Source organism: Rhinolophus sinicus, linkage group LG12 (genome assembly GCF_036562045.2).
Source record: "Rhinolophus sinicus isolate RSC01 linkage group LG12, ASM3656204v1, whole genome shotgun sequence".
NCBI lineage: Eukaryota > Metazoa > Chordata > Mammalia > Chiroptera > Rhinolophidae > Rhinolophus > Rhinolophus sinicus.
Genome location: NC_133761.1, coordinates 54,192,047 through 54,215,062, shown reverse-complemented (window position 1 = coordinate 54,215,062; position 23,016 = coordinate 54,192,047). Strand labels below are relative to the sequence as shown.

The 23,016-nt window shown below is 46.9% G+C and overlaps 1 protein-coding gene and 1 long non-coding RNA gene across 7 annotated transcripts in view; both read right to left on the bottom strand.

Moving 5' to 3' along the window:
* Positions 1-4,030, bottom strand: part of ITPKB (inositol-trisphosphate 3-kinase B) — a 92,837-nt gene extending 88,807 nt beyond the window's left edge. The window contains exons 1-2 of one of the 2 annotated variants that reach the window (XM_019730902.2): positions 3,747-4,030; positions 249-2,387 (exon numbers count right to left, since the gene is read on the bottom strand). In XM_019730902.2, the coding sequence (XP_019586461.2) occupies positions 249-2,180 (1,932 nt within the window). In that variant the 5' untranslated portion in view covers positions 2,181-2,387; positions 3,747-4,030. Of the gene's footprint in view, positions 1-248; positions 2,388-2,932; positions 3,101-3,746 lie in introns of those variants that run through there. The other variant, XM_019730903.2, reaches the window with a different exon arrangement.
* Positions 4,031-6,612: 2,582 nt separating this feature from the next.
* LOC109446987 (uncharacterized) overlaps positions 6,613-23,016 on the bottom strand; it is an 82,880-nt gene continuing 66,476 nt past the window's right edge. Inside the window, exons 3-8 of one of the 5 annotated variants that reach the window (XR_012490882.1) lie at positions 17,241-17,320; positions 11,853-12,074; positions 10,082-10,239; positions 9,473-9,659; positions 8,884-8,990; positions 6,613-8,788 (exon numbers count right to left, since the gene is read on the bottom strand). This is a non-coding gene — a long non-coding RNA (uncharacterized LOC109446987). The remainder of the gene's footprint in view (positions 8,789-8,883; positions 8,991-9,472; positions 9,660-10,081; positions 10,240-11,852; positions 12,075-17,240; positions 17,321-23,016) is intronic. The other 4 variants (XR_012490881.1, XR_012490884.1, XR_012490883.1 and 1 more) reach the window with 4 other exon arrangements.

Sequence of the window (23,016 nt, the reverse complement as noted above, 5' to 3'; positions counted from 1 at the left end):
AAATTGTTTTTCAAATGTACGTGGAAATAGCAATAGAAGAAACTTTGTCCAAGCTACAAAGCGCATGGTCAGCACCTAAATACCTCCCCAGCAAACACCTCACCTGGAGAGAATGAGTTGTGACTGCCCCAGGGCCTACCCCGCCCCCCACACCCATCAGTCTTCATGACTCAGTAGAAAGTCGGAAAAATGGGACACATGGAACATGAAAGCAGCCCAAGTTATAGAAAAATCTCAGGGTGACTTACCACTCTGGGCTTCTGCTGGTCCAGCGTATGTAGGAAGGCGGAGTTGGGGTCCAGGCAGCGCTCAGGGTCACTGGAGATGTCCTCTTCTGAGTCATCGTAGGAGGAGGAGAAGCCCGTGGAGGAGGCAGAGGAAGAGGACAGTTTCCTTAGGGGCAGGGTGCCCAGCGGGCTGCCCTGGGCCTCCTCTAAGACGCCATCCTCCTGGGCACCCATGTCTGTAATGATGACGGCAGGTATATTGCTGGGGCTGCAGGCTTCTCTCAGGAAAGGCTTGTCCTTCTGGTCTGGGGAGAGCAGCTCTGGGCTGGGGTGGGCAGCTCTGTCCTGGGGAGGGCTTCCCCAAGTCCCCTGGGGCTGTACCCCTGTGTCACGCGTCCAGGCCAGACTGGCTTCCTCCATGGGGATCAGCCAAACCCTAGAGCTCCCAGACTGAGCCCCCACCCTGTCCCCAGGAAGGCCCTGAGGTTCTTTCTGAGTTTTTGCTGCTTCCCCACAGGGCAAAGGCTCCAGCATTCCCCCAGAGGAAATTCCCGCCTCTATCTCCTGCGATTCTGGCGGTGCTGAGCTGCTGCCCCCACGCAAGCCCACCAGTGGAGACCCTGCATCTCCTCTCTTGGGGTGCTGTGGAGACTCCTCCACCACCACCGCAGCCCCACTCTGAGTCAGCTCTGGGCCTACTGAGCTCAAGTGTCCCGGAGGCCTGAACCAGCTAGGGGCCTCAGAGGGCTCCGAAGAGCTTGGCAGGGTCACAGTCCTCTTCTCTGGATTCTCGCCTACTTCAGGCCCCCCAATGCTGGGCATGCCACATGGCAGATTTCCTTTCTCCACCTTCCCAGGGGGCTCTCCACTGCAGAGTCCATCCTTCTCTGGGGCTGGGCTTGTCTCAAGGCCCAGAGACTGTCCCTGACTCTCCACCAGGACCTCCGTGGGGTGCACACCCCCAAGTTCAGGGGCCCTCTTAGAAAGCTCAATGAGGGCAGGGTCGGGCGGATGATGTGGCCCAGTGGATGTGGCTCTCGCTGTCACTTCTGTGGCCATCACTGAGTTTGCTTCGACCGGCCCCAAAGAGGGAGCTTGGAAGCTCTGAGTTGCCAAAGGGGAAGAGGCACTCTTGTCAATTTCCATAGCTACAGGTGAGCCACAGTGGGGTCTGGCAGGGACCCCCTTCTCCGTTCCCACTGAAGCGACCAGACCCTGAGTCCCAGATCCCGAGGGGACAGCCGGGCCAGAAAAAGGTGCCACTCCCTCCATGTCCTTGGAGAGGCACAGGCTGAGCGCTCCTGCTCTTCTCCCCAAGTCGGCCTCTGAAGTCTCTGGACAGTGATCCCCCCAGGACTTGGTCCTCCGTTCCTCGCTGGTTGCCAGGACCCTTTCTGGGGGCTGACTGCTGCTGCGGAAGGGGCATGGGGAGGGCGAACGCGCCCTGCCTAGACGCGGGCTGCGGGGCGCTTGAGTGGCAGAAGTCTGCGCCTGGATGTGCGCCTCGAACATGCCCACTTTCTGATTGACCTGCACGTTCTGCAACTCGCGCTGCAGGATTCGCAGCTTCCTCTGGGCCTCCTCCGGCCCTGGAGGGGAGAGGGGACCGGCGGTCACCATCTGCTGCCGGTCTCCTCTCAGGCGACCCGCCCAACTCGGGCTGCCCACGCTGCTGCTGCTGCCACTGCCGCTGCCACTGCTACTATTCAGCCTGCGCCGGCCACTCCGCCAGCCCCCGGGACTCCCGGGCTCCTCGGGCGACAACGACTCGGTTGGGGGGAAGAGGAAAGAGGCGCCTCTCCCGGGGCTGAAAACGCTGCCGGGGCTCAACACGGCGCTCCCCGGCGGTGGAGGGGTCTCGCTGCTGCTGGGCCGGGGGCCGCCGCCGCTCTTCACCTGGTTGGCGCTATTCATGATCACCAGGCTGTTGAGTGCATAGCAGTACACAGCCATAGTACTGGGTCCCGCGCTGCCCGCAGCGGCCGCGGCTCCCGCTCCGGCTCCGCCGCCGCGCCTCCTCCTCCGGTGGCTCCCGGCTCAGCCCCGGAGGCCCGGCGGCCGTGGCTCGGTTTGCAGACGGAGAGGCATGGCCTGTGCGGCGGACGGGGGACAAGACCGCGGGCTCAGCCCCCGCCCAAAGCTCCATAAACAACAGCGCCGCTGTGGAGACACAAGGAGAAAAGTCAGGACCCCAGAAGGCGGTTCTGGGAAGTGGGGAGGGGACGCCTGGCCCGTGGAACACAATCGGGGATGGGACGTTTCACCTACACGGATTACATGGCACGGCGAAGACACAAGCCGCAGGGGCCTCCGTCGCCAGGGCGATGGTGGGTGTGCCTTTCCCGAGTGCGCTCCCACCCCTCACCCCAGGTTGTGATGCGCTTGGAGGTCCCTTCAAATTCCACATTCTAAGATTCGTCTGTAGAACCACGCGGACGGGTGGGGGACGATGTGCAACTACTTGGTCCTCCTAAGTGCGCTGTGTGCGGGGCGCGGCTGCCTCCGAAGGTGAGGACACCCCATCCACCGTCTCCGGGTGTCCGGCCAGAGCAAACATTGATTATATCGGGTATAACGAGGCCGCCCCTGCCACTAGGCTTCAGGATCTCCCCGCTCCACCCTCTCTGGTCATCGGGGACCCATTCACTGAAGAAACCTGAGTGGGGCCTGCTTTCCACCCCCCACCCGCCACCCCCCGCCGCTACCTGCGCTGGGGTCTGAGGGGACCCTGCGTGACTGCCGTTTATCTTCCTGACCCTGGCCTTGGGACTCTGTCCCGCGGCCTACGAAGAACTGGGCGCACAGCGGGGCCACTGCTGTGGCATTTCTCAGCACCGGCCTTGTCGCCTGTCCCCAAACAAGTGTGTTTTGTTAGTGTGGGCGCGCCTGCGCGCGCCCGGGGCCGAGGCGCTGCATGTCCCCTGTACCGGAACCAATACACGCCGCCCCCTGCCGTCGCCTCCCGCGGAGGGGTGTGTGTGTGTGTGTGTGTGTGTGTGTGTCCCCGCATGCAGGCAGCGAGGCAGCTTCTGCCAGCCCTGTACCATAGGACGCGGCTGCCTCTCCGGGCTCCGGGACCCGCACCCACTCGGAGGAACTCCAGGGCATGCGTGGCTGTAGCTGCGCGGGAGCCGGGACTCTGTAAACCTCCCCGGAGCCCGCGATCTTAATCTCCGAGCCGCGCGGCCAGTGCAGGGCTTCTCCGCATCCTGGGCAGCCTCTCCCAGCGCCCACGGAGCCGCCCGGCCGCTGGAGCCGGAGGACGCCTGGAGTGCGCCGGGGGAGGCGGCGCGGAGCCCGCGGCCCGGAAGGCGAGCAATTGAAACACCAACTTGTCTTGCCCTGCTCTCCCCGCACCGCTACTCCGCGCCACCCTCCCAAATCAAAACCCCCTTCCCGGTCTCCCCAGCCCACCTCTCTCCGCTTTTTCAGAACCCGGAACGCTCAGATCCGCTCCAGAGCTGAGTGAGGGGAAAGAGGGTTCAGAGGCGAGAGCCATTAAAAAGCTGCCAAACTTACCTGCAATTTCTGATTCCCCGGTCCTCTGCAGACTACATGGTCCAGGGACGCAGACCTCGTAAGAACAAGATGGCTTTAAAAGTTAAAAAGCTCAGAAATGATTTCCTTCCCAAGCTACGGAAGACAAAAAGGGGAGTGCAAGAGAAGGTGGAAGGAAAGCTTCTGGGCTGGGGCCGGGCGATTCCGGCGGTGGCGACGCGGGGCTGGCCCTACACGCCCTTCACCGCGGTGGAGATACTACCCCTGTCAGCTCCCAGCTACTTGTGTTTGTTCAATGTGCGATTAAAAAAAAAAAAGAGGGGCGGGGGGGTGTTGGGGTGGAGGAGGGAGGAGGGTGAAAGGCGGGGGTTTGGGGGAGGAAAGCAGGAAGGAAGTTGTGAGCCTGTCTGGGGTTGAACTCAGCGGAACAAGTTTTTCTTTTCTTCTTTTTTTTTTTTTTTCTATTGCTTGGCAAGACCGAGGGAGGGAAACACTTAAAAAAAAAAAAAAGTTTCCATTGTTAGCTAACAAAAAAAAAGGGCTTTTAACTTCTGCGGGTTAAAGATATACGATCCATTTTCCACCCCTCCATCGAACCTTGCTGATGTCTAGATTTAAGAAACTATTTTTGAAAAATGTTTTTAATAAAGTTTTGAGTGTGCATTTTAAGCAAAGCAAATCATGGGGACCTTTTCAGCATTTTAAACAGGCTAAAATCCTATATAAACGGTTTGTGTTCTTGTACACAAACATGCAAATTCAAAGAAGGGCCTTTGTGGGCACCTCCTTGCAAAGTTGCAAATTTTAAATGCATCACACTAGTATTTTGGAAGACTCGTTGCGCTGTGAGCTGTTGACGGTTTTGCAGTGCAACTGCTAGTCGTATAAACATGCCTTTACGTTGCACATTTATCTATTGCACACAGCAAATGTGACATTGGTATATTTTTGCACTTATTTCTCAAAGTGATTTTAAGAAAAAGGGTAGTGTTGGAACAAAGAAAGCCTGAGATCCCTTGCTCAGTCTCCTACAGCTGGATCATTTTCAAGAGCCTTCCCCCCTTTCCCCCCACGCCCCCCCACCCCCATCCCCATCAGCAAAACAGAGGGAAGGTGCATCCACCAATACTACTGGGCTGGGGCTCCGACTCCACTTAAACGCCCGAGCTGCAAGTGTGTGTTTTGCATAATTCTCTAAATCCTCCACTCCAGTATTTAGTGAAAAGAGGGAAAACAGCTGCCCAACTCAGGAGATTTAAAAATCTAAAGCCTGAATTAGTTCTGATATTCCCATGAGTTAAAATTTAGATGGAAATTTTGACTTTGCTTGTAGAAAACCCATCTTTTGTTTGTTTATGTAACAATACCATATACTTGAGCAAGGCAACCTGGGGCTGAGTCAGGAAAAGACTCCACCTGAAACCAAGAGATCTTCTAGCTAAGAATTCCTGGTATTCAAATACTGTTGAGTCCTTTCTAATTTTTTTTTTAAATGCCATGAAAGGATTGAGCGTAATTCCTCTCCCACCCCCACTGGCACTCAATAAAAAAAAAAGGCCAGAGTGTGTTCGGGTGTTGATTCAGGACCTGGGCAGTTGTTAAGGCAGAAAAGCCAGTCCTATCCATGCCCCTAATTTGGGTTCCCTACTGGCAAGAAAGAGAAGTTGTGGGTCCTCAGGAAACCCACTCCATTGAGCTTATTTCTGACTATTCTAGACGCAAACCATGTCAGGTGGCATAGTGGAAGCAACTGGAGGAACTAGTAGTGCACACAGTGAACACAGAAACTTAGCTTCCCAGGCCTGGGAAATCTCACTGTCACCTCACAGCCAGACATCATCGGCCTTCCCCAGAATTGAGAAGTTCAGGCTTCCTGAATGTACAATCAACCTGAATTGCTTACAAGGCAGCCAGCAGCTGGTCAGGTGTGGCTTACACAAGGGATTCCTGCATTGGGCTGGAGGTAGAGCTACGTGAGAATTCTACCAGCCTGAATTTCTAACTGTCCCCTAAGAGAAGCAGGGATTGGGAAAAGATAGAGCAAAACCCCTATCTGGAAGCAGAATCTAGTTGCCTTCCATGATTTTAAGTAAACATAAGAAAAAAGAGTATATAGCACTTATTATTGGCCAGGCACTGTTCTAAGCATATTATAAATATTTATACATTTTAATTCTCATAACAACCCCATGAGGTAGATACTATTATTATGCCCATTTTACATATAGAGAAATTAAAACACAAATGGTGAGTAATTTGGGGCTTTGGGTAAGCAAATATTTCAAACAGGACACTGAAAGCATGATCCACAAAAGAAAACTCTTGACAAATTGGACTACATTAAAAATGTAAAGTTCTGCTCTTCTAAAAAGAATGAAAAGACATGCCACGTACTGGGAGAAAACATATGCAAAGTACATATTTGATTAAGACTTATATTAGAATGTATTAGGTTGGTGCAAAACTAATTGTGGTTTAATTGCTTTTGCACCAACCTAATATAAAGAAATCTTAAAACTCAGTAATAAGAGAACTCAATAAAAAATGGGCAGAATATTTGAGCCAACACTTTGTCAAAGGAAGCATAAGAGTGGTATATACATAGTAATATGAAAAGATGGTCAACATTGTTAGTAAAGAATTTCAGATTAAACCATAATTAAATACCATTACACACCTATTAGAATGGTTAAAAATTTTAAAACTGACTTGGCAAGAATCTGCAGCTCTCATACACTGCTAGAAGGAACACAAATAATATAACCACTTTAGAAAACAGTTTGACCATTTCTTAAAAAGTTACACATATACCTACCATATGATCCAACCATTCCATTCCTAGGTATTCACTCTAGAAAAATAGAAGAATGTGTCCATACAAAGATTCGTACACAAATATTCAGAGCGGCTTTATTTGAATGAACCCAAACCAGGGAACAACCCAAATGTTCATCAACACGTGAACGGATAAACAAATTGTGGTGTCTCTATGCTCCTCATCAACAAAAAGAAATGAACTATTGATACACACACAACATGGATGAATCTCAACATAATCATGCTGAGTGAAAGTAGCTAGACAAAAAGGAATACTGTATAATTCCAGTGATTCTAGAAACTGCACACTAATCTATAATAACACAAAGAAGATTGGTGGCTGCCTGAAAATGGGGGATTGTGGGAACGGGCGGGAATAGGGACGACAAAGGGGCGTAAGGAAACTTTTGGAGGTGATAGATATGTTCACCAGCTTGATTGTGGGGATGATTTCACACGTGTATACATGGGTGAAAATGTATCAAATTGTAAAGTGTTAAACATGTGCACTTTATTGCCTATCATTTATACTTTAATAAATAGGTTGTTTGAAAAATAGCAGTGGACAGATTCAGCCTTTGATGAGGATATTATGAACCCATGACCTAGTGCCAAGCACAGTACTTGATATAGAATACCCCTTCTGTGTAAAATATGAAATCATTCATTCAGTGATTCACTCACGAGCTTCATGGAATATCTATATGTCCCCTTTCACCATCATATATAAATAACTCTGTTAAATTATCTACTGCACTGTGTAATAATCTTCAACCTTCCTGTCTTTGTTCCCTACTAGGTAGTGCGCTCTTCAAGGGAAGGACGATGATTTTTTATCTTTCTAGCCTTAGGTTTTCACTCCACACAAAATGGGTCTATATATGTTTATGAAATCAAAAAAGGAGACAGATGAATCAAGCAGTCAATCAAATTACTGTGCAAAGGGACCAAGGAATCAGCAGTGGCAGGAAAGCCACCCCCTGCTATTTCCCAGACGATGGGAAGTACATCTGCCTGCCACGTTTGGCAGCCAAGAGCAGGCAGTGTGGGGACTGCAGATAGAGGTGGCCGTCAGTCTTCCCTCATTCTATATTCCTTGCTTGAAATCTTAGTTCTGAAGTTTCCAAAACACCATGCGCTCAAGGCATGGCTGCGGCAGACCTGTGTCCCTAAGGAAAGTTACCACACCTTCTCTTGTATAGCACAGACCAAGGCCACAAACAAGTGCCTTTCACCTCTGCCCTGGCCCCTCTGGCTCCTTCTTCACTTGTATCTCTCCCCTTCCCCTTCATTTGGATTCATTCCTTCATGGGTTAGACTCCAGAGTATGACCTGTGTGTCAGGCCTGACTGTGGTAGTTACTGGGTGCAAGATGGAGAAGCCAGTGTCTTGCCCCCAGTCTAGGGGGAGGCCAATGAGGTGATCGAGAGCGGCGGTGCCTTCCTTTCAGTCGCTGCCGAGGAGGGCAAGAGAGAGACGCAGCTTAGTTAGATCTGAGATTCCTATAGGCTCCTCCATTTATCACAGCTCTGTGTCCTTAGGCAAGTAACTGAAATTCTCTGCACCTCAGTTTTGAGCTCTAAAATGGCAAGCATTATAACACTGTCTCTATAGTGTTCTTAGGAAGCTCTATCTGTTAGATGATACACAGTTAAGTACTCCAAAAAATATGCTTTCTCAAAAAGTAGGCTCTCCACCCCCCTAGCATCTCATACTAAAAAAAATCCAAGAGTTAGTGGGCCTAAGAATCTGCCTTACACATAGCAGGTACTCAATAGTTGCTTCTAGAATGAGCTTCTTTAGTACCCAGAGACCCCTTCTCCCTGTGCTGCTCTGATTTCTTGGTAGCGGTGATGGCACCAGCAAAGGAGGAGGGGTTAGGGGTTTGGGGTCCCCGACGAGCAGCTTCTCCTTGCTCTATCTTCAGATACTCTCAAATCTAATGACATCTAGATGGCTATACCCACACTGAGGAGTGAAATTACATGAGACTCCTATTCACAGCCCACATGTCCTTCCAAGTGAATCTTGTTCCCTATTGGAAATGCTGGGACTCAAAGGGCCTCTGGGCCCACAGCTGATGAGCTCAAGGTGGACATGGGTCCCACAGACGGCTCATCCATAGGCATGAAAGTAAGAGGTGGTCAGTTGGATTCCTCTCACGGGACTGTGGATCCTTATTAACAGGAACTGAGCAGACAGACCATGCAGTCAACCTGGGGTTTGTGAAGCATGGGTGAGGAGAGCTGTAAAGGAGAAAGCAGGAGTGAGCAAAGGATGTCTGAGTGAGTGGAGGGCGTAGTGAGAAACAGACGTGTCCAGACAAGAGAAACCACAATACCTGGTATGAGCCATGGGGAGAGAAAGGTAGGGAGTTCCCTGGCTTGCTGGTGGCTTCCTAGGTCCTGTTCCCATGAGGCTGGCAGGTTCTGTGTCTGCCCTTGGATTCTGTGAGCAGTTGTGGTATTTCTATTTACAAACTCACCCTCCCCTAGCCACCTAATACCTGGCTTTATGCATAAATATTTATTCATGATTAATCCCTTAATCTTTAAAAATACTATTTTAAAAAAGATAGCCTTATTTATTTTAAACACACACACACACACACACACACACACACAGTCTTGCTGCCCTCTTCCACTACTGATAGGTGACAGAATATGGAATAGCAAATGTTATGATTCTAGGTTGATATGAAGAAGAAAAAGTTTATTTTGACACCCATGTCCCCAGTCCTCATCAGATAGTCAGATGTCTTCCTGGACACACCCCATAGGACCAGGGCTTTCCTATATTATAATAGCTTATTCTCCATTTAGTCATTTACGCATCAAACATTTACCGAACACCCCCAACACACACACACACACACACACACACACACACACACACACACACACACTACATACTCTGTTGTAATCTGCTACCTTTTGCCTCCTTCTCGTTGAGGCAGGGAATAATAATGCCTTATTCCCAACGGCATCTGCAGTGCCTGATGTAGAGAGGGTCCTGGATAAATGTTTGTTGAATGATCAATGTCTCCAACTCTGGCAAGGGCAACAAGCAGAAGGATTTTCTACCTCTCCTAAATCCAGAGAGTATTGTGGGGAGGTCCTGGAAAGGGAAAATAAGGCTGGCTGGAAATGTTCCTGCAGCAAAGCATAAGACCCTTACAGGTATACAGGACACCACTTGCAAGTGGACACTGAAATAACGATCTAGTTTCAAATGGTTTCCAACCATTCAAACAACTGATTTCTGCACAGTTGGATTGGCTCTGGCAAATCTGCCTGAAAAGCCATGGCTCAGCCACTATCTGAGCCCGTGGTTTTTATATATACTATGTTTTTCATTGTCTGGAAACAACCATGAACTGATAAGAGATGGATTGAAAAGATGCGATCCTGTTTTTCATATCTAAATGTGAACTTGGACAACGGAGACACTCATGCTGAACTGCGGGGTCAAGACTTTGTTTCAATGTACAGCGAGTCACTGGCTGTCAGTTTAAGATACAGCTCTACGGTGTGGCATACCTACCGCCCTTCTCCAGGGATCTCCTCCTGCTCGCTGGGCCTGTTCGTGACAGAAAGTTGCTCTTGTAGAGGTTACATACTGAAGGGTGAGAAGCAGCCTCAACACCCTTCCCATGCCCCTTTCCATGGATAACTGGATTGGTGTGGCATCTGTGGACCTGGAGCAAAAGTCAGCGATGAGAAAGCACATCAAAGACATACAAGTTATAGGAAATTTGCAAGACATTGTCTTTGAGGTTTTGATGTCGTTGGCCTTGGGTTCGAGTGGTGTCAATCAGCAAGTCCAGGAGGGTCTTTGAGTCAAACCTGTCCCATTGTTTAATATTTTAGGAGCAGGAAGGAAGTATAAAGTTTACATACTGGTTCTTTAAGGACAAAGTCTCAGAAAAGGTCACCATGTAATGTTCTAACACAAAATAGACGGCTCTCTCCGGCAGAAAGAGGAAGTTTCTTAGGCCTCCATTTCTCCTGCTCCTCACAATGAAGGAACAGTATTAGCAACAGGAGATTTTATCTCTGGCGCTTGCCAATCACCCTCCAGCAGCACTTCAGGTGTCTACAGAGCTTGTCCTGTGTACCCACTAAGGCAACCTATTTAGCTCTTGTTTGACCCATGAGTGCCCCGCTTCAGCCTTTGGTGTTGTTATTAATGCCACTTGTTGACTCACTCAACCATTCCCGGGTTTTCCAGGCAAGAAGAGAGAGACGGGGAGGACATGAAGAGGGGTATGAAGGAGGGTAGGAGAAGGACACCAAGTTCTTCAGACAACTCGCAGACTAGAAGGAGAGCCAAGGTTAAAAATAATTATAACTCAGTGCGGTACAGGGTATAATAGCACTCCAAGTGCCAGGCAGCATGGTGGTGGCTGTCCCTGGGCGAGGGGAGGAGGTGAGACTTCAGGAGAGGGTGACATTTGAGCTGGGCCATAAAGGATAAGTAGGAACTCACTGGGCAAAGAAGAAAGAATCTTCTAGGCAGGGACACAGCATGAGCAAGTGGAAGGAGCAGGTGGAAGAGCAGTGAGTTGTGTGGCTGAAGCACAGGATCGGAGGGGGTCAGTAGAGGAGGGGAAAGAGCCTGGAGTAGCAGTTTGGGGACACGTGATGAAGTCCCTTGAATGCTATACTAAATAGTTTGGATTTTTTTTTTTTTAAGATTTTATTGGGGAATTGGAACAGGACTTTATTGGGGAACAGTGTGTGTTTCCAGGACTTTTATTTCCAAGTCAAGTTGTTGTCCTTTCAGTCTTAGTTGTGGAGGGTGCAGCTCAGCTCCAGGTCCTGTTGCCATTGCTAGTTGCAAGGGGCAGAGCCCACCATCCCTTGCGGGACTCGAGAAACTGAACTGGCAACCTTGTGGTTGAGAGCCCACTGGCCCATGTGGGAATCAAACCGGCAGCCTTCGAAGTTAGGAGCATGGAGCTCTAACTGCCTGAGCCACCGGGCCAGCCCAATAGTTTGGATTTTTTATTAAAAATGATAGGAAGTCACTAAGGAGTTTGAAGCAGAGAGTGACGCCAATAAACTGGCATTTTAGAACAATCTCTCTGAGGCAATGTGGAGGATATGTTGGGGGGAAAGAGACAGAGAGAGACGTTCAGGGGAACCACAGACATTCCTAGCGCCCCTGTGTTGGGCGCTATGACTTCGAAGATGAGTAGAACACCATCCTGGCCTTTCAGGAGCTTGCAACTAAGGGAGTGTATCAATTCTCTCTTGCCATAATGGATTACCAGAATCTCTGTGGCTTTACACAACACATCTTAATTACCTCAGAGTGTATATGAGATGCAGTGTGGCTTACGTGGGTCCTCTGCTTCAGGCCACAGTCAAGGTGTTGGTCAGGGCTGAGGTTTCATCTGAGGATTGACTGGGGAAGAATCTGCTTCCAAGCTCATGTTGCTGGTGAGAGCCAGCTCCTCGCTGGCTTTGGCCAGAGGGTTCCCTCGGTTCTTTGCATGTGGACCTCTTTGGCTTCATCAAAGCGTGAGAACTAAGAAGGCAGTAGAAAGAGTGTGCTCACAGAACAGAAGTTGCAGTCCTATACAACACATCCCAGAAGTGACCGCATCACCTTTACTTAGCATCAGGTCCCAGGTCCCACCCGCACTCAAGGGGAAGGGGTTGCACAGGAGTGTGAACACCTATAGGCAGGAATACTCTGGAGTCATTTTAGAGTCTGTCTCTACAGAGGCAGACAGATCTTAAACTATATCAATAATCAGGGAAAAATATGGTGGGGTATTCTCAGTGGGCTGTGAGATAAAAAAAAAAGCTATCTGGACCAATCCAGCAATTAAGGGGATGCCTCTAGGAGTTTGATTGCTGTGGTACTATGAGATGCAAATACCTGAACTTTTCCTATTCGTCATTTTATTCTTATTATCTATAGGGTCCTTATGTTTAAAAGTCTGTAATGGATCCCAGCTCTGCCAGTTACATCTATGTGAATTGGGGAGTTAGGTAGCCTTTCTGAGCATCAGTTTCCTAATCTACAAAATAGAGATTCTGCTGCGTATGCTTCAGGGCTCTTTAGGGATTAAATGAGATGGCATATATATGAATAAAAAAACCCGGCACAGGCCTGGTTTCACCTGAACTTAGTCAGTAACTAAGGCCAATAGTGCAGACCCAGATGGACATTAAGGCCTTGTTCAAGGTCACACGCACAGCAAGCCCTGGGTAGGACAGATCCTTCACTCCTTAGAGAGCTGTGACCAAGACCCTCACAGATACACCCAACATCAAGGCTGCCTCGGTGGTGAAAGGAGGAGGCACTGACATCTCCATGGCGTGGACACTTCGTTCATTTGGTGACTACCTGATAAACACTTGCTTACTTCCTCTAGGACCTGGGCTCCAGGGCCACATCCTCCTTTCCAGAAGCCCTGCCAGGGCCTTAAAACAGGCAGGGCCCCTCTGCCCTTAAGGTTCCCTCTAGGTCCAGCATTCATCCGATGGTTTGGCACAGCCAGGGAGGCTAGGATGACATCTGTAAGTCCAATATAGTGGACTTGGGGATAGTAGAAGTCCTCTCAAGGTCATTCCACCTTTTCCTGAACAATCTTATATACCAAAAACGACAGCCTTACTTATTCTATTATTTACTTAAAACTCTCTCTGTTTACTCTTATCTGCAGTCCACAGCCCAGCAGAAGAGAAGGCTTTGGATGGCTTTTAAAAGTATTTATTATGTGCCTGGCTCTGTGCCAAATGAAAACACGTGATGAAGGATGTGTTGACCTTCAAAAACAAAAGAGCCAGTTATTTTACCAGCAAAATGGGTTTATTTGGAAATAGCAAAGGAATTGCAATTCAGGACAAGCGAGCTATGGTGAACCATAGGCTAGTCTGAAGAACAGAAAAGAGGGGCTTGCTTGTACAGGGAAAAAGAGGAAGTTGAAAGCAGTGTTCGAAGAATTCAGGCTGCTAATGGCTTCTTACTGGCTGAGTGTGGCCATTTCTCATTGGTGGGTCAGTAACCAGAAGTGCAATCCTGAGGACAACCAGCTAGAGAGGTTCAGGTGAAAACTGGGCACAGTGGAGGTGTTTCCCTGGGCAAGGAGAAGTTCTTCCTTCCTTCTGCTGTGCTGTGCCCTCGTGTTCGTGGTAGTGCGGGAGAGTTTCCCCTCAGGGCTTCCAGACTCCATGTTGAATGAGATATCCTTTGCTTATTTTTAACAGATGGAAAGCTGGGGTAGATGGGAATGGAGGCGGGGGAAGGAGCTGGGGTTTTCAGGCGTTGGACTCCCTGATAAGGCAGAGCTTGGAGGCTGGAGCTGGGCCTAGGCTGAGCTCTTCTTCCTCAGTCTGGTCTCCTGAGTAAAGCTTCAGTGGTTGTTATTCCAAGATTCTATTTAAACACCCTGGAAATGCAGCTCTACAAGAATATCCTCCAGAGTTCTCATGCACAAGTGCTCGGGTTGAAAGCTTTCCATCCAAATTCTGTCTTCTTGTGGTGACAATGCCACTCTCCTGGATCTCTCGCATCACGTGGAGGATGGAAATCCATCTGAAGAAGACTGCTGAATGCCCAGATGCATAATAACTTCAAAATGAGACATCTTTTCCAAAGAGCACAGACACTGTGCAAAACTCAAAGATGAACGACTTCAAACTGTGAGAGGCAATGAATGCAAATTGTTCACATCAACGTAAGGCAGGCTGTACGCATAAGCAGTTAGGCAGGCTTGTAGGAGGCCACTGCTTTTCCAGGGGCCCCCCCATCTCCATGGTCATGGCATGCCCCCACCTTTGTTGGTGTTGCTGGTTATTGCTATGGAGTATCACAGAACAGGGTCCTGGAGTGGTCAGGGTTCTTAACGGCAAGCAACAGAAAGTGAGTTTTGCTTCTATAAGCAGAAGATACATTCACAATAAAGGATATTGTTGAGTTCATGAAATCACCAAGAATGCCAGAAAATCAGGCTTTGGAGGTGGGGCAGGAAAGAGGGAGACTCCTGAGCTGGAATTATGCCTCAGAACTGGTCCAGGGCCACACATGGCATTGTCAACAGAGCTCGGACTGGATGTAGCCACCACTGCTACCACCATCAGTACCAAGGTGGCTTCCCGAGGCCACTGCTTCTTTGGGTGTATCAATAGGCTGAGCCTAGTCATGTATCTGTGACTACCGCAAGGGAGGCTGGGAAAACAAGCATCTGGGGCTCAGAGGCTGGGCAGCTAAACAGTGATCAGTGTCCACTGGAGCCCGAGGGCTTATTCCCAGGTCTCGCAGGGCCTTCTCTCTTTATTTTTTTTAATTTTTAATTTTTAAAATTTTTATTGGCGAATATTGGGTAACAGTGCTTTTATCCAGGACTCATCAACTCCAAGTCAAGTCGTTGTTGCTTCTTTTTTTTTCAATCTAGTTGTGGAGGGCACAGCTCAGCTCCAAGTCAAGTTGTTGTTTTCAGTCTAGTTATGGAGGGCGCAGCTCACTGGCCCATGTGGGAATCGAACCGGCAACCTGGGTGTTAATGAGCACTGCACTCTAACCAACTGAGCTAATTGGCCACCCTAGGACCTTCGCTCTTTAAATCAAAAAGTTATTAAATGTAAAAAGGGAAGAAGACAAATTCATTCCAAAAAACGTTATAGAGCAACTATAAGACAAGCAGTATACTAGACGGTGAGGATAGAGCAGTGAGCAAAGCAGACATAATCCCTGACCTTGGAGAGATTACACGGTCCTGGGAGACGGGGGGGAGCACATAAGTGTGTGCTTATGTGAGTGTGTGGTGATAAGTGCTGTGGAGAACAGTCAGGGTAAGAGGAGCCTGGGGGTGGGGGGTGGAGGTGTTCATTTATAGAGGGGTTCAGGGAAGACTGCACGGCTAAGAGGATGTGTGAACAGAAATCTAAAGGAAGGGAGGAAGGGAGTCATGGGGCTCTTTGGGGAAGCGCATTACTGACAGAGGAGACAGCTCGTGCAAAGGGCCTGAGGCAGGAGTCCACAAGGGCGTTCAAGGAAAAACACAGCCATTGTGGCTGGGGCAGAGTGAAGAAGAGGAGAGTTGGAGAAAATGAGGTCAGAGAGACAAGAGAGGTTTTACCAAGCACAAGACAGGAGCTGTTGGAAGGTTCTGAACAGAGAAGTAAAAATGATCTGACTCCCATCTTAGAAGGAGCCCTCTGGTTGCTAGTGGAGAACAGACTGTAGAGGAGCAAGACTGCAGGCAGGGAGAGCATTTAGGAGGCCACTGCAGTGATCCAGGCAGAGGGCCCAGGTGGGACCAGGTGGGACCAGGTGCGAGGGTGACAATGGTGAGAAGGGGCAGATTCTGGATGCATTTTGAAGGTACAGTCATCAGGATTTGATGGATTGGGTTTTTCATACTTTCTCTCTTTCTCATTCTCTCACATATATATGATATATCTATACATACATATGTTATATACATATCATATATATACACACATACATATGTACATTTACGTGTGTGTGTGTATGTTTAGAGGCAAAACAAGAAAAATCTAGTTCTAACCAGAGTGCTGTTCCAAAGTTAACATTACATAGTAAAATAAATAGAGATAAGAAATAAGAAAGAGATCAGCTCAGTTAATAAGCTAAGAATTGATTAGCTCAAGCTCCCAATTCCTTGCCAGTAGGAAATAGTAATTATAATGACATTTAAATTGTTTGAGTGCTTACTAGGTCCTAGGTACTGTTCTAAGCACCTTGCATATGTCATTTATAAGTATTAATCATTTCGTGATCACAGCTGTGCCATAAGGTAGGCAATATTATTGTTCCCATTTTAAAGGCAGTGAAATTGAGTTGCGGAAGGTTAAGTGAGTTAAATAAGGACTAGTTACAGAGAAATGAAGTCTTGCCTGTAGTGAAAGATGGAATAGTTATTAAATAACCACCTACACATAAACATTCCTCACTGGGGCATGATTATTCATCTGTAGAGTTAGGGTATTAGAAGAAGTGATGGCTAAAGTCCTTTATCTGTGACTGACTGAGTCCTTCATTGTTAGCAAAGAAAATATTGTCCCTTTTGGCTCCTTTCCATTATAAACATGAAATAACCAATTCATGTTTTCTCAAGGCGTACAATGGGCAATTAAAGATTATTTTAAAGAATAACTGGATTTCATGAAGTAGTTATATTATTGCTTAAATAACTGTCATTGATCATAACGAGTTTGATGACTAGTGTTCCTTTATGTAGAAAAATTGTACTCTCACGTATACAGAGCCAAATATTCCCCAACATGGATAACAGATCAATAAAGAGTGCCATAGTTCAAGCGAGAGCTATTTGTGGTACCCCAAACAATCCACCTATCCATCCAGTGAATGTCTCTGAGCCCCAGATCCCACCTCTGTACAACAGGGATAATAATATTCACCTTTACATGTTATTGTAAGGATCAGAAGCAACACCAGTAAAGCCCAGGTAGACCGTGCCTGGCTTGGGGTTAAACTTCAATAAATGATGTCCCTTGGGGTCACCTGTCCTGGTCAGCACTTCAGGAATGTGCTCCTACAGGGCTCCCAACGTGCCACCACTATACATCACTGAGTGTAGTCAAGGACCCCTTGGGGCAAGTTCCCCACAGCAGAGGAAGTCAGGGGAAAGAAACCTAAAGGGGGGCGCTGCAAGCAGGACGAAGGGACAGAAGAGCCCCAGAACCTGCTCTTTCTTACAACTTAACTTGTCTTCATGGTCCCATAAACATCTGTCACCACAGCTCTGAACCACACTGGTCGGTTATCCTGAAGGTCACCTTGGGGGGAAAAAAATCATGTTTATAATATACTAGAAGGCAGGCAATTATAGTGGTTAGATAACTGATTTTGGTATATGACATTCATTCAACAGATGTTTATTTAAATGAGCATCAAGTATGTGCTAGGCCTGTATCTCAGGATCTAGGAATACACCTGTGAGCAGAAGACAAAAATTCTACCCTCTTGAAGGTGACATTTTTGTGGAGGGAAACAGCAATAAAGAATAAGTATAATAAATAAGTAAATTATATAGTATGTTAGAAGGTAATAAAAGATGTAGAAAAAAAAGTAATAGGTCAGGGTCAGGGGAATTGGGGACGGGTTAGGAAGAGTGGGTTGTAATTTGAAAGCGCTCAGGCCCCCATGTCTTTGGAGTTTCGGTTATTTTACATCACGGCTCTGTGGCATTGGACAATTTACTTAATCTCTTAAAGCCTCAGTTTCCCCATCTGTAAACGTGGAGAGAAGAGTAATACCTAGGGCATAGAATTGTGATGATTAAATGCGCTAATATATAAAGGGTTTAGCATATAGAAAGCACTCATTATAGTATTTCAATACTTTTAATATATAGCAGAACACTTTAATATATTGCTTAAGGCTTAAAAAACACAGCAAAGCAAGGAGAAAACCAAAATCCTACCACCCAGAGATAACACTTAATATTGTCATACAGCCTTGCAGTCTTTTTCTCTCTGCACGGATATGTATAAATATACACATTTAACAAAACGAAATCTAACTATACATATCCACGTTCTACCCTGTGTCTTAATTTGTGGAATAATGTTCTGAAAAAAATATCACAGTATTTAAGAACACTTAACTCTAAATTCATCAAGTTGTATACATTAAATCTGTACAACAATTTGTATGATAATCATACCTCAATAAAGTGCTTTTCAGAATGCTTAAGAGGGTAATTTTATGACTAGAACACAAGATTCACCAGGTCATTATCCCAGCTTGAAGGGAAAAGTATTTTCAAGCACCTCCCAGGACTGACAAATTCTTTTTATTATAAAGTTTCTTAAGCATATACAAACAAAATCATGAATAAACTCATTATTATTAAAAGTCTTATAGAACTATAACAAAATAAATTTTGAAATGCTATCCACCACTGCTGTCTCCTATTCCCATCGACAAGTAGCTTTCAAACCGTTTTTAAGTGACGGCCAGCAAGAAATACAATTTATAACGTTATCCAGTACCTCCTAGGTCTAGCAGCTATCTATAGAGAAATAGTTATGTTATATAGATAGAATCATAAAGTCTGATAAAGACTGCATGAAACTTATCTTTATTACGTCTGATGTACCCTGATACTTTCTTTTCATTCCATTCCTTTTTTTTTTTTCAAAATGCTGGCCAGACCCACTAAAGCTGGTTCCACCACCCTCTAATGAAAGATTTTAATTCTTCAGTTTGGAAAACACTACCTCTGCCGGCTAAAACTATGCTTTTTAGTCTCTATATCCCCAGCACAGAGGCAAACGTGAAAGTTTATTGAAAGAAGGAAGGAAGGAAGGAAGGAAGGAAGGAAGGAAGGAAGGAAGGAAGGAAGGAAGGAAGGAAGGAAAGAAGGAAGGAAGGAAGGAAGGAAGGAAGGAAGGAAGGAAAGAAGAAAGGTTAAATTAGTAATATTATTTCAAGTTTTAAAAACGGATAAGGACGGGGTGGCTGGTTAGGTCAGGTGGTTAGAACGTGGTGCTACTAACACCAAGGTTGCTGGTTCGATCCCCACATAGGCCACTGTGAGCTACGCCCTTTAAAAAAAAAATAAATAAAAAGCTGCTGAGGACAACAGGACCCAGAGAGGTAAACTGACTTGCTCAAGGTCACACGGCTCACAGACATATTTGAACTCAGGTGCGTCTGAAATGCAAACCTGTGTTCGCGCTACTGCTGGCTGTTGTGCATGGTTCTCCCTGCACATCATTCATGTGTGAAGTGCTCACAAGAGAAAGGGGGCGAGGACAGGGCAAGGATGTGAAGGGAAGAATATAGTCTTCGCCAGAGATCGTTTCTTCCATCCAATCCTACGGGGAGCTCTTGAGCATGAATTACACCACAGAGTGGGTCCTGCCTGGAACCCAGAAGACTCAGTTGGTTAGAACGTGGTACTAACCACCTTTTTGAATCTCTGTGTGTGAGTGAGTCATTGGCTGTGGGCTGCAGGGGAGGAGGGAGAGGCAATTCCCTGGCAATTCCAAGGCAGCTCCCTGGAGCAGGTGGGCTATTAGCAGCTGAGGGTCACAGCCACTGGAGAGGAGACCACAGCCCAGGGAAAGGACCCACAGCATCCATTTCATTGACAGTGCACCCGACCCGACTGTTCATTAAATAAATGAACATGTTCCCTCAGTAATAAAATGAAAATAATAATGTGTACTTTGGGGGTCATTACGAAGAGCAAGTGAGATCACGTGTAGACGTTACTTAGTCTAGCGCCCAGCACGTGGTAAGTGCATAATAAAGAATTATTAGCTATAGTAAAAATGAGTATTAATTTAGCAATAATTAGCCATTCATGTTATTAATGATTATAACTGCAGTGTTTGTGACAATTGGTAATAAAGCTTACTCTGAAGTCTCAGCTGGGTGACTGAAGAAGGATAAAAATTTATACAACAGGAACGCCTACCTGCCTGATGGGGCAAGACTTTCTAGCTCCACGCAGTCCAAGACAACGCCACTTCAACCCAAATTCCCAGTGTTCAATTCCTGGGATCACACCGGTCACTGTGACCTCGGGTTTGGCTCATTGGATTTGGAGATTCAGGGTGAAAGCATCACCTCAGCCCCCAAATAAGTCTTAGGCTGCAGGATAGAGGAGGTGTGAGCAGGGGATGGGGGAGGCTGGGAGATCAGGGAAAGGGTCCCCAACTCTGGGTCTCTGTTGCAAGCGAGAAGAGAGCTGGCTCCATCTCACAGTCACGACTTGTGCTGACGTCATTGTTTCCAGACCCCAAGTTGTCACTGAAGGTAAACGTTCCCAGGGACCTTCCTTTGTCTGACTCTCAGCATTTCCTGCCTGGTGCTGTTTACAGCCACCCCCTTTGCCCCATCGTCCCATAGGTTAGGATATTAAAATGCCTAGTTCCTGCTGAATTTTTCACAACCTCAAATGACTCATACTCTGCTCTTTAGTGAATGCAAAAAGAAGCAAGCCATTCCTGTTGCTAAAGGCAGTGGTTTCACTTTTTTTTTTTTTTTTTTTGAGATTATATAAATCTGCATTTGCTTTGTGTGTATGGAAACACTTGATGGGTGTGCAGGATGGTGGAGCAAAATGGGGAAGAAGGCAGACCCTGGAGGAAGCCAAGCTGGGCACAAACGTGACATGTATCTGCATAATCCTTTTTTACTATTTCTAGAAACATTTTCTGGGACCTGGAGCTTCATGGGGTCAGGTTTCTTTGCCTCAGATCCCTCCCCAACCTTAAATTCAGATCAATGGTTTGCTCTGCTGCTCCATTCTATCTAACTCCATTGTCACCTGAACCTCCACCTTTGTTGATGACACCCCAGACTCTGTCTAGCCCTATTCTCTTCAGAATATCAGCCCCGTGGCTCAGGCAGCCCAGGAGTATCAAACCCAGTGAGTTCAAGTTGAACCCAGTATCTTTTGCTCCTTGGGTGTTCCAATTTCTCACTGAAGAACCGAATGACACCACCTGTTCATCCAAGCTAGAAACCCTAGAGTCTTCAGTTCACCTAAAAGGATGGACTTGGCTTCTTCTTCGCTGCCCCTCCCAGCTGAGTTATCAATGAAAGTTATCCAACTTTCAATGTGTCTTAAATCCACCCCTTCCACTCCATTTCTGTCTCCACTGCTCAGCCTCATATCATCCCTGTATGAAACTATGGTGATAGCCTCCTAACTGATTTCTTTGCCCATCCATCCATCCATCCATCCATCCATCCATCCATCCATCCATCCTACAAATATTTATTGAGCATCTACTATATGCCAAGGGATAAACCAAACAAGATCCCTTCCCTTATGGAATTTACATTTCTGTGGGGTAGTCAGATAACATACAACAAATAAAGGATTTCTGGACTAAGATGGCAGATTGAAACTTTCTCATAGAGTTTTGTTTTGCCAATACCTTAAAAAAAAATAGCCAAAAGAATAATGACGTAAAAATAAGCAAAAGAAATTCACCAACAGCAGTGAAATGAAGAAAGAGGCATACCTAGCATAATAGACTTCAAAAACTGTTAACCAAGAAAAACAACAAGATTCTGGGGTGGAGTAGAGAAACCTCGCAGGGCTCGGCTCCGACCCTGGTCCCTACTCCCCTGGAAGCTGCCATGGAGAATCTCCAAGGTTCTGGGAATGCTCATGGATATCCCCAAAGCTGAGAGAAGCCAGGCATGTAAGTATCTGTACCCATTTCCTCCACTGACTGAAAAGTGGTAGAAGTGAGTATTGGGGCGAATTGGGTAACATCGGGGCTGATTCTGACCAAGGCGAAGGCTTCAGGGCAACAAGCTGAATGTGGGCAAAAACGTGTCTGAGGTTCTGCCCTCCAGGGAACCGTGTACACTATGCATCCCTGACACGTGTCCGAAACTGCAGCCGCTTAGAGCAGAGTCCGAGTATTCCAACCGCCAACACTCTGCCCACTGAGCTTCCCTGCCCCTGCCTACCTAGTTCCCTCAACCGTCACAGTGGAACCGAGAGAGACAAAGTGATCTCAGATACAAGAGGAAGAGAGCCCAGAAGTCACTCACATGCTGTCAGAACAAAGACCATGAAGGGATGAAGTTCCCCAAGCAGGAGGAAAATGAAAAGCACGACAACTAGAAAACCAGACTAACAGCTATAAAACCAGACTACCGAGGGGAAATGCAGCATGCAGAACCCCAGGAACCCCAGTAGGAAGCGGCAACAGAAGGAAACTCCTGCCGATTTCTTCATGCTCTGCAGCTGAATTAGAACCTGAATCCAGCGAAACACGCGGACTCACAAATGCATTGGTAAGACAACAGAAATGAGATGAAAAGGGAGATTTCAGATTTAAGGGAACAGAGAGCAGCATTATTATAAAATAAAAAAGAAATGAGACATAAGAAGACACTAAATAGATACTGTCGACATTTGAATTGTGATGTAGAGGGAAGGCTTAAGATAATCACAGGGTCTGTCCCCACTGAGCCCTGGCCTTGAATGTCACCATAAAAAGGGCTGAATTCTGCCTGAGTCTTGCTCCCCTGTGGTGACTGGTCGTTTTTCTGTCAAGATGCTTGAAGAATTTTTTTCTTTATCACCCAAGTTCTCTCTCTGGCAGTGAGAGCGTACATTTGTTCAATTGCTCTATTTGGCGTTAACTTGGCAAACTGAACGTGCACAAAAATTTTTATCCTATAAAAAATATTGCAACTATACCAGGAGGCAAGTGTAAGAATGTGCAGAACAGCACTGCCTACAATAGAAAAAACTAGAAACACCTGTCAACGGACAAGAAAATGGATAACTATACTGTAGTATAGTCATAAAATTGAATTCTCTACTGCAGTGATAATAAATGCTACAGTTACATGCGTTCATGTGATCGAATCTTAGAAACATACTGCATTTGTCATGCTAAAAACATACAAACAAAATTAAATTATAAATTATTTAAGGAAATGTCGTGATAAGTCTATAAACACAATTTAAGTGAATGATTCCTTATGA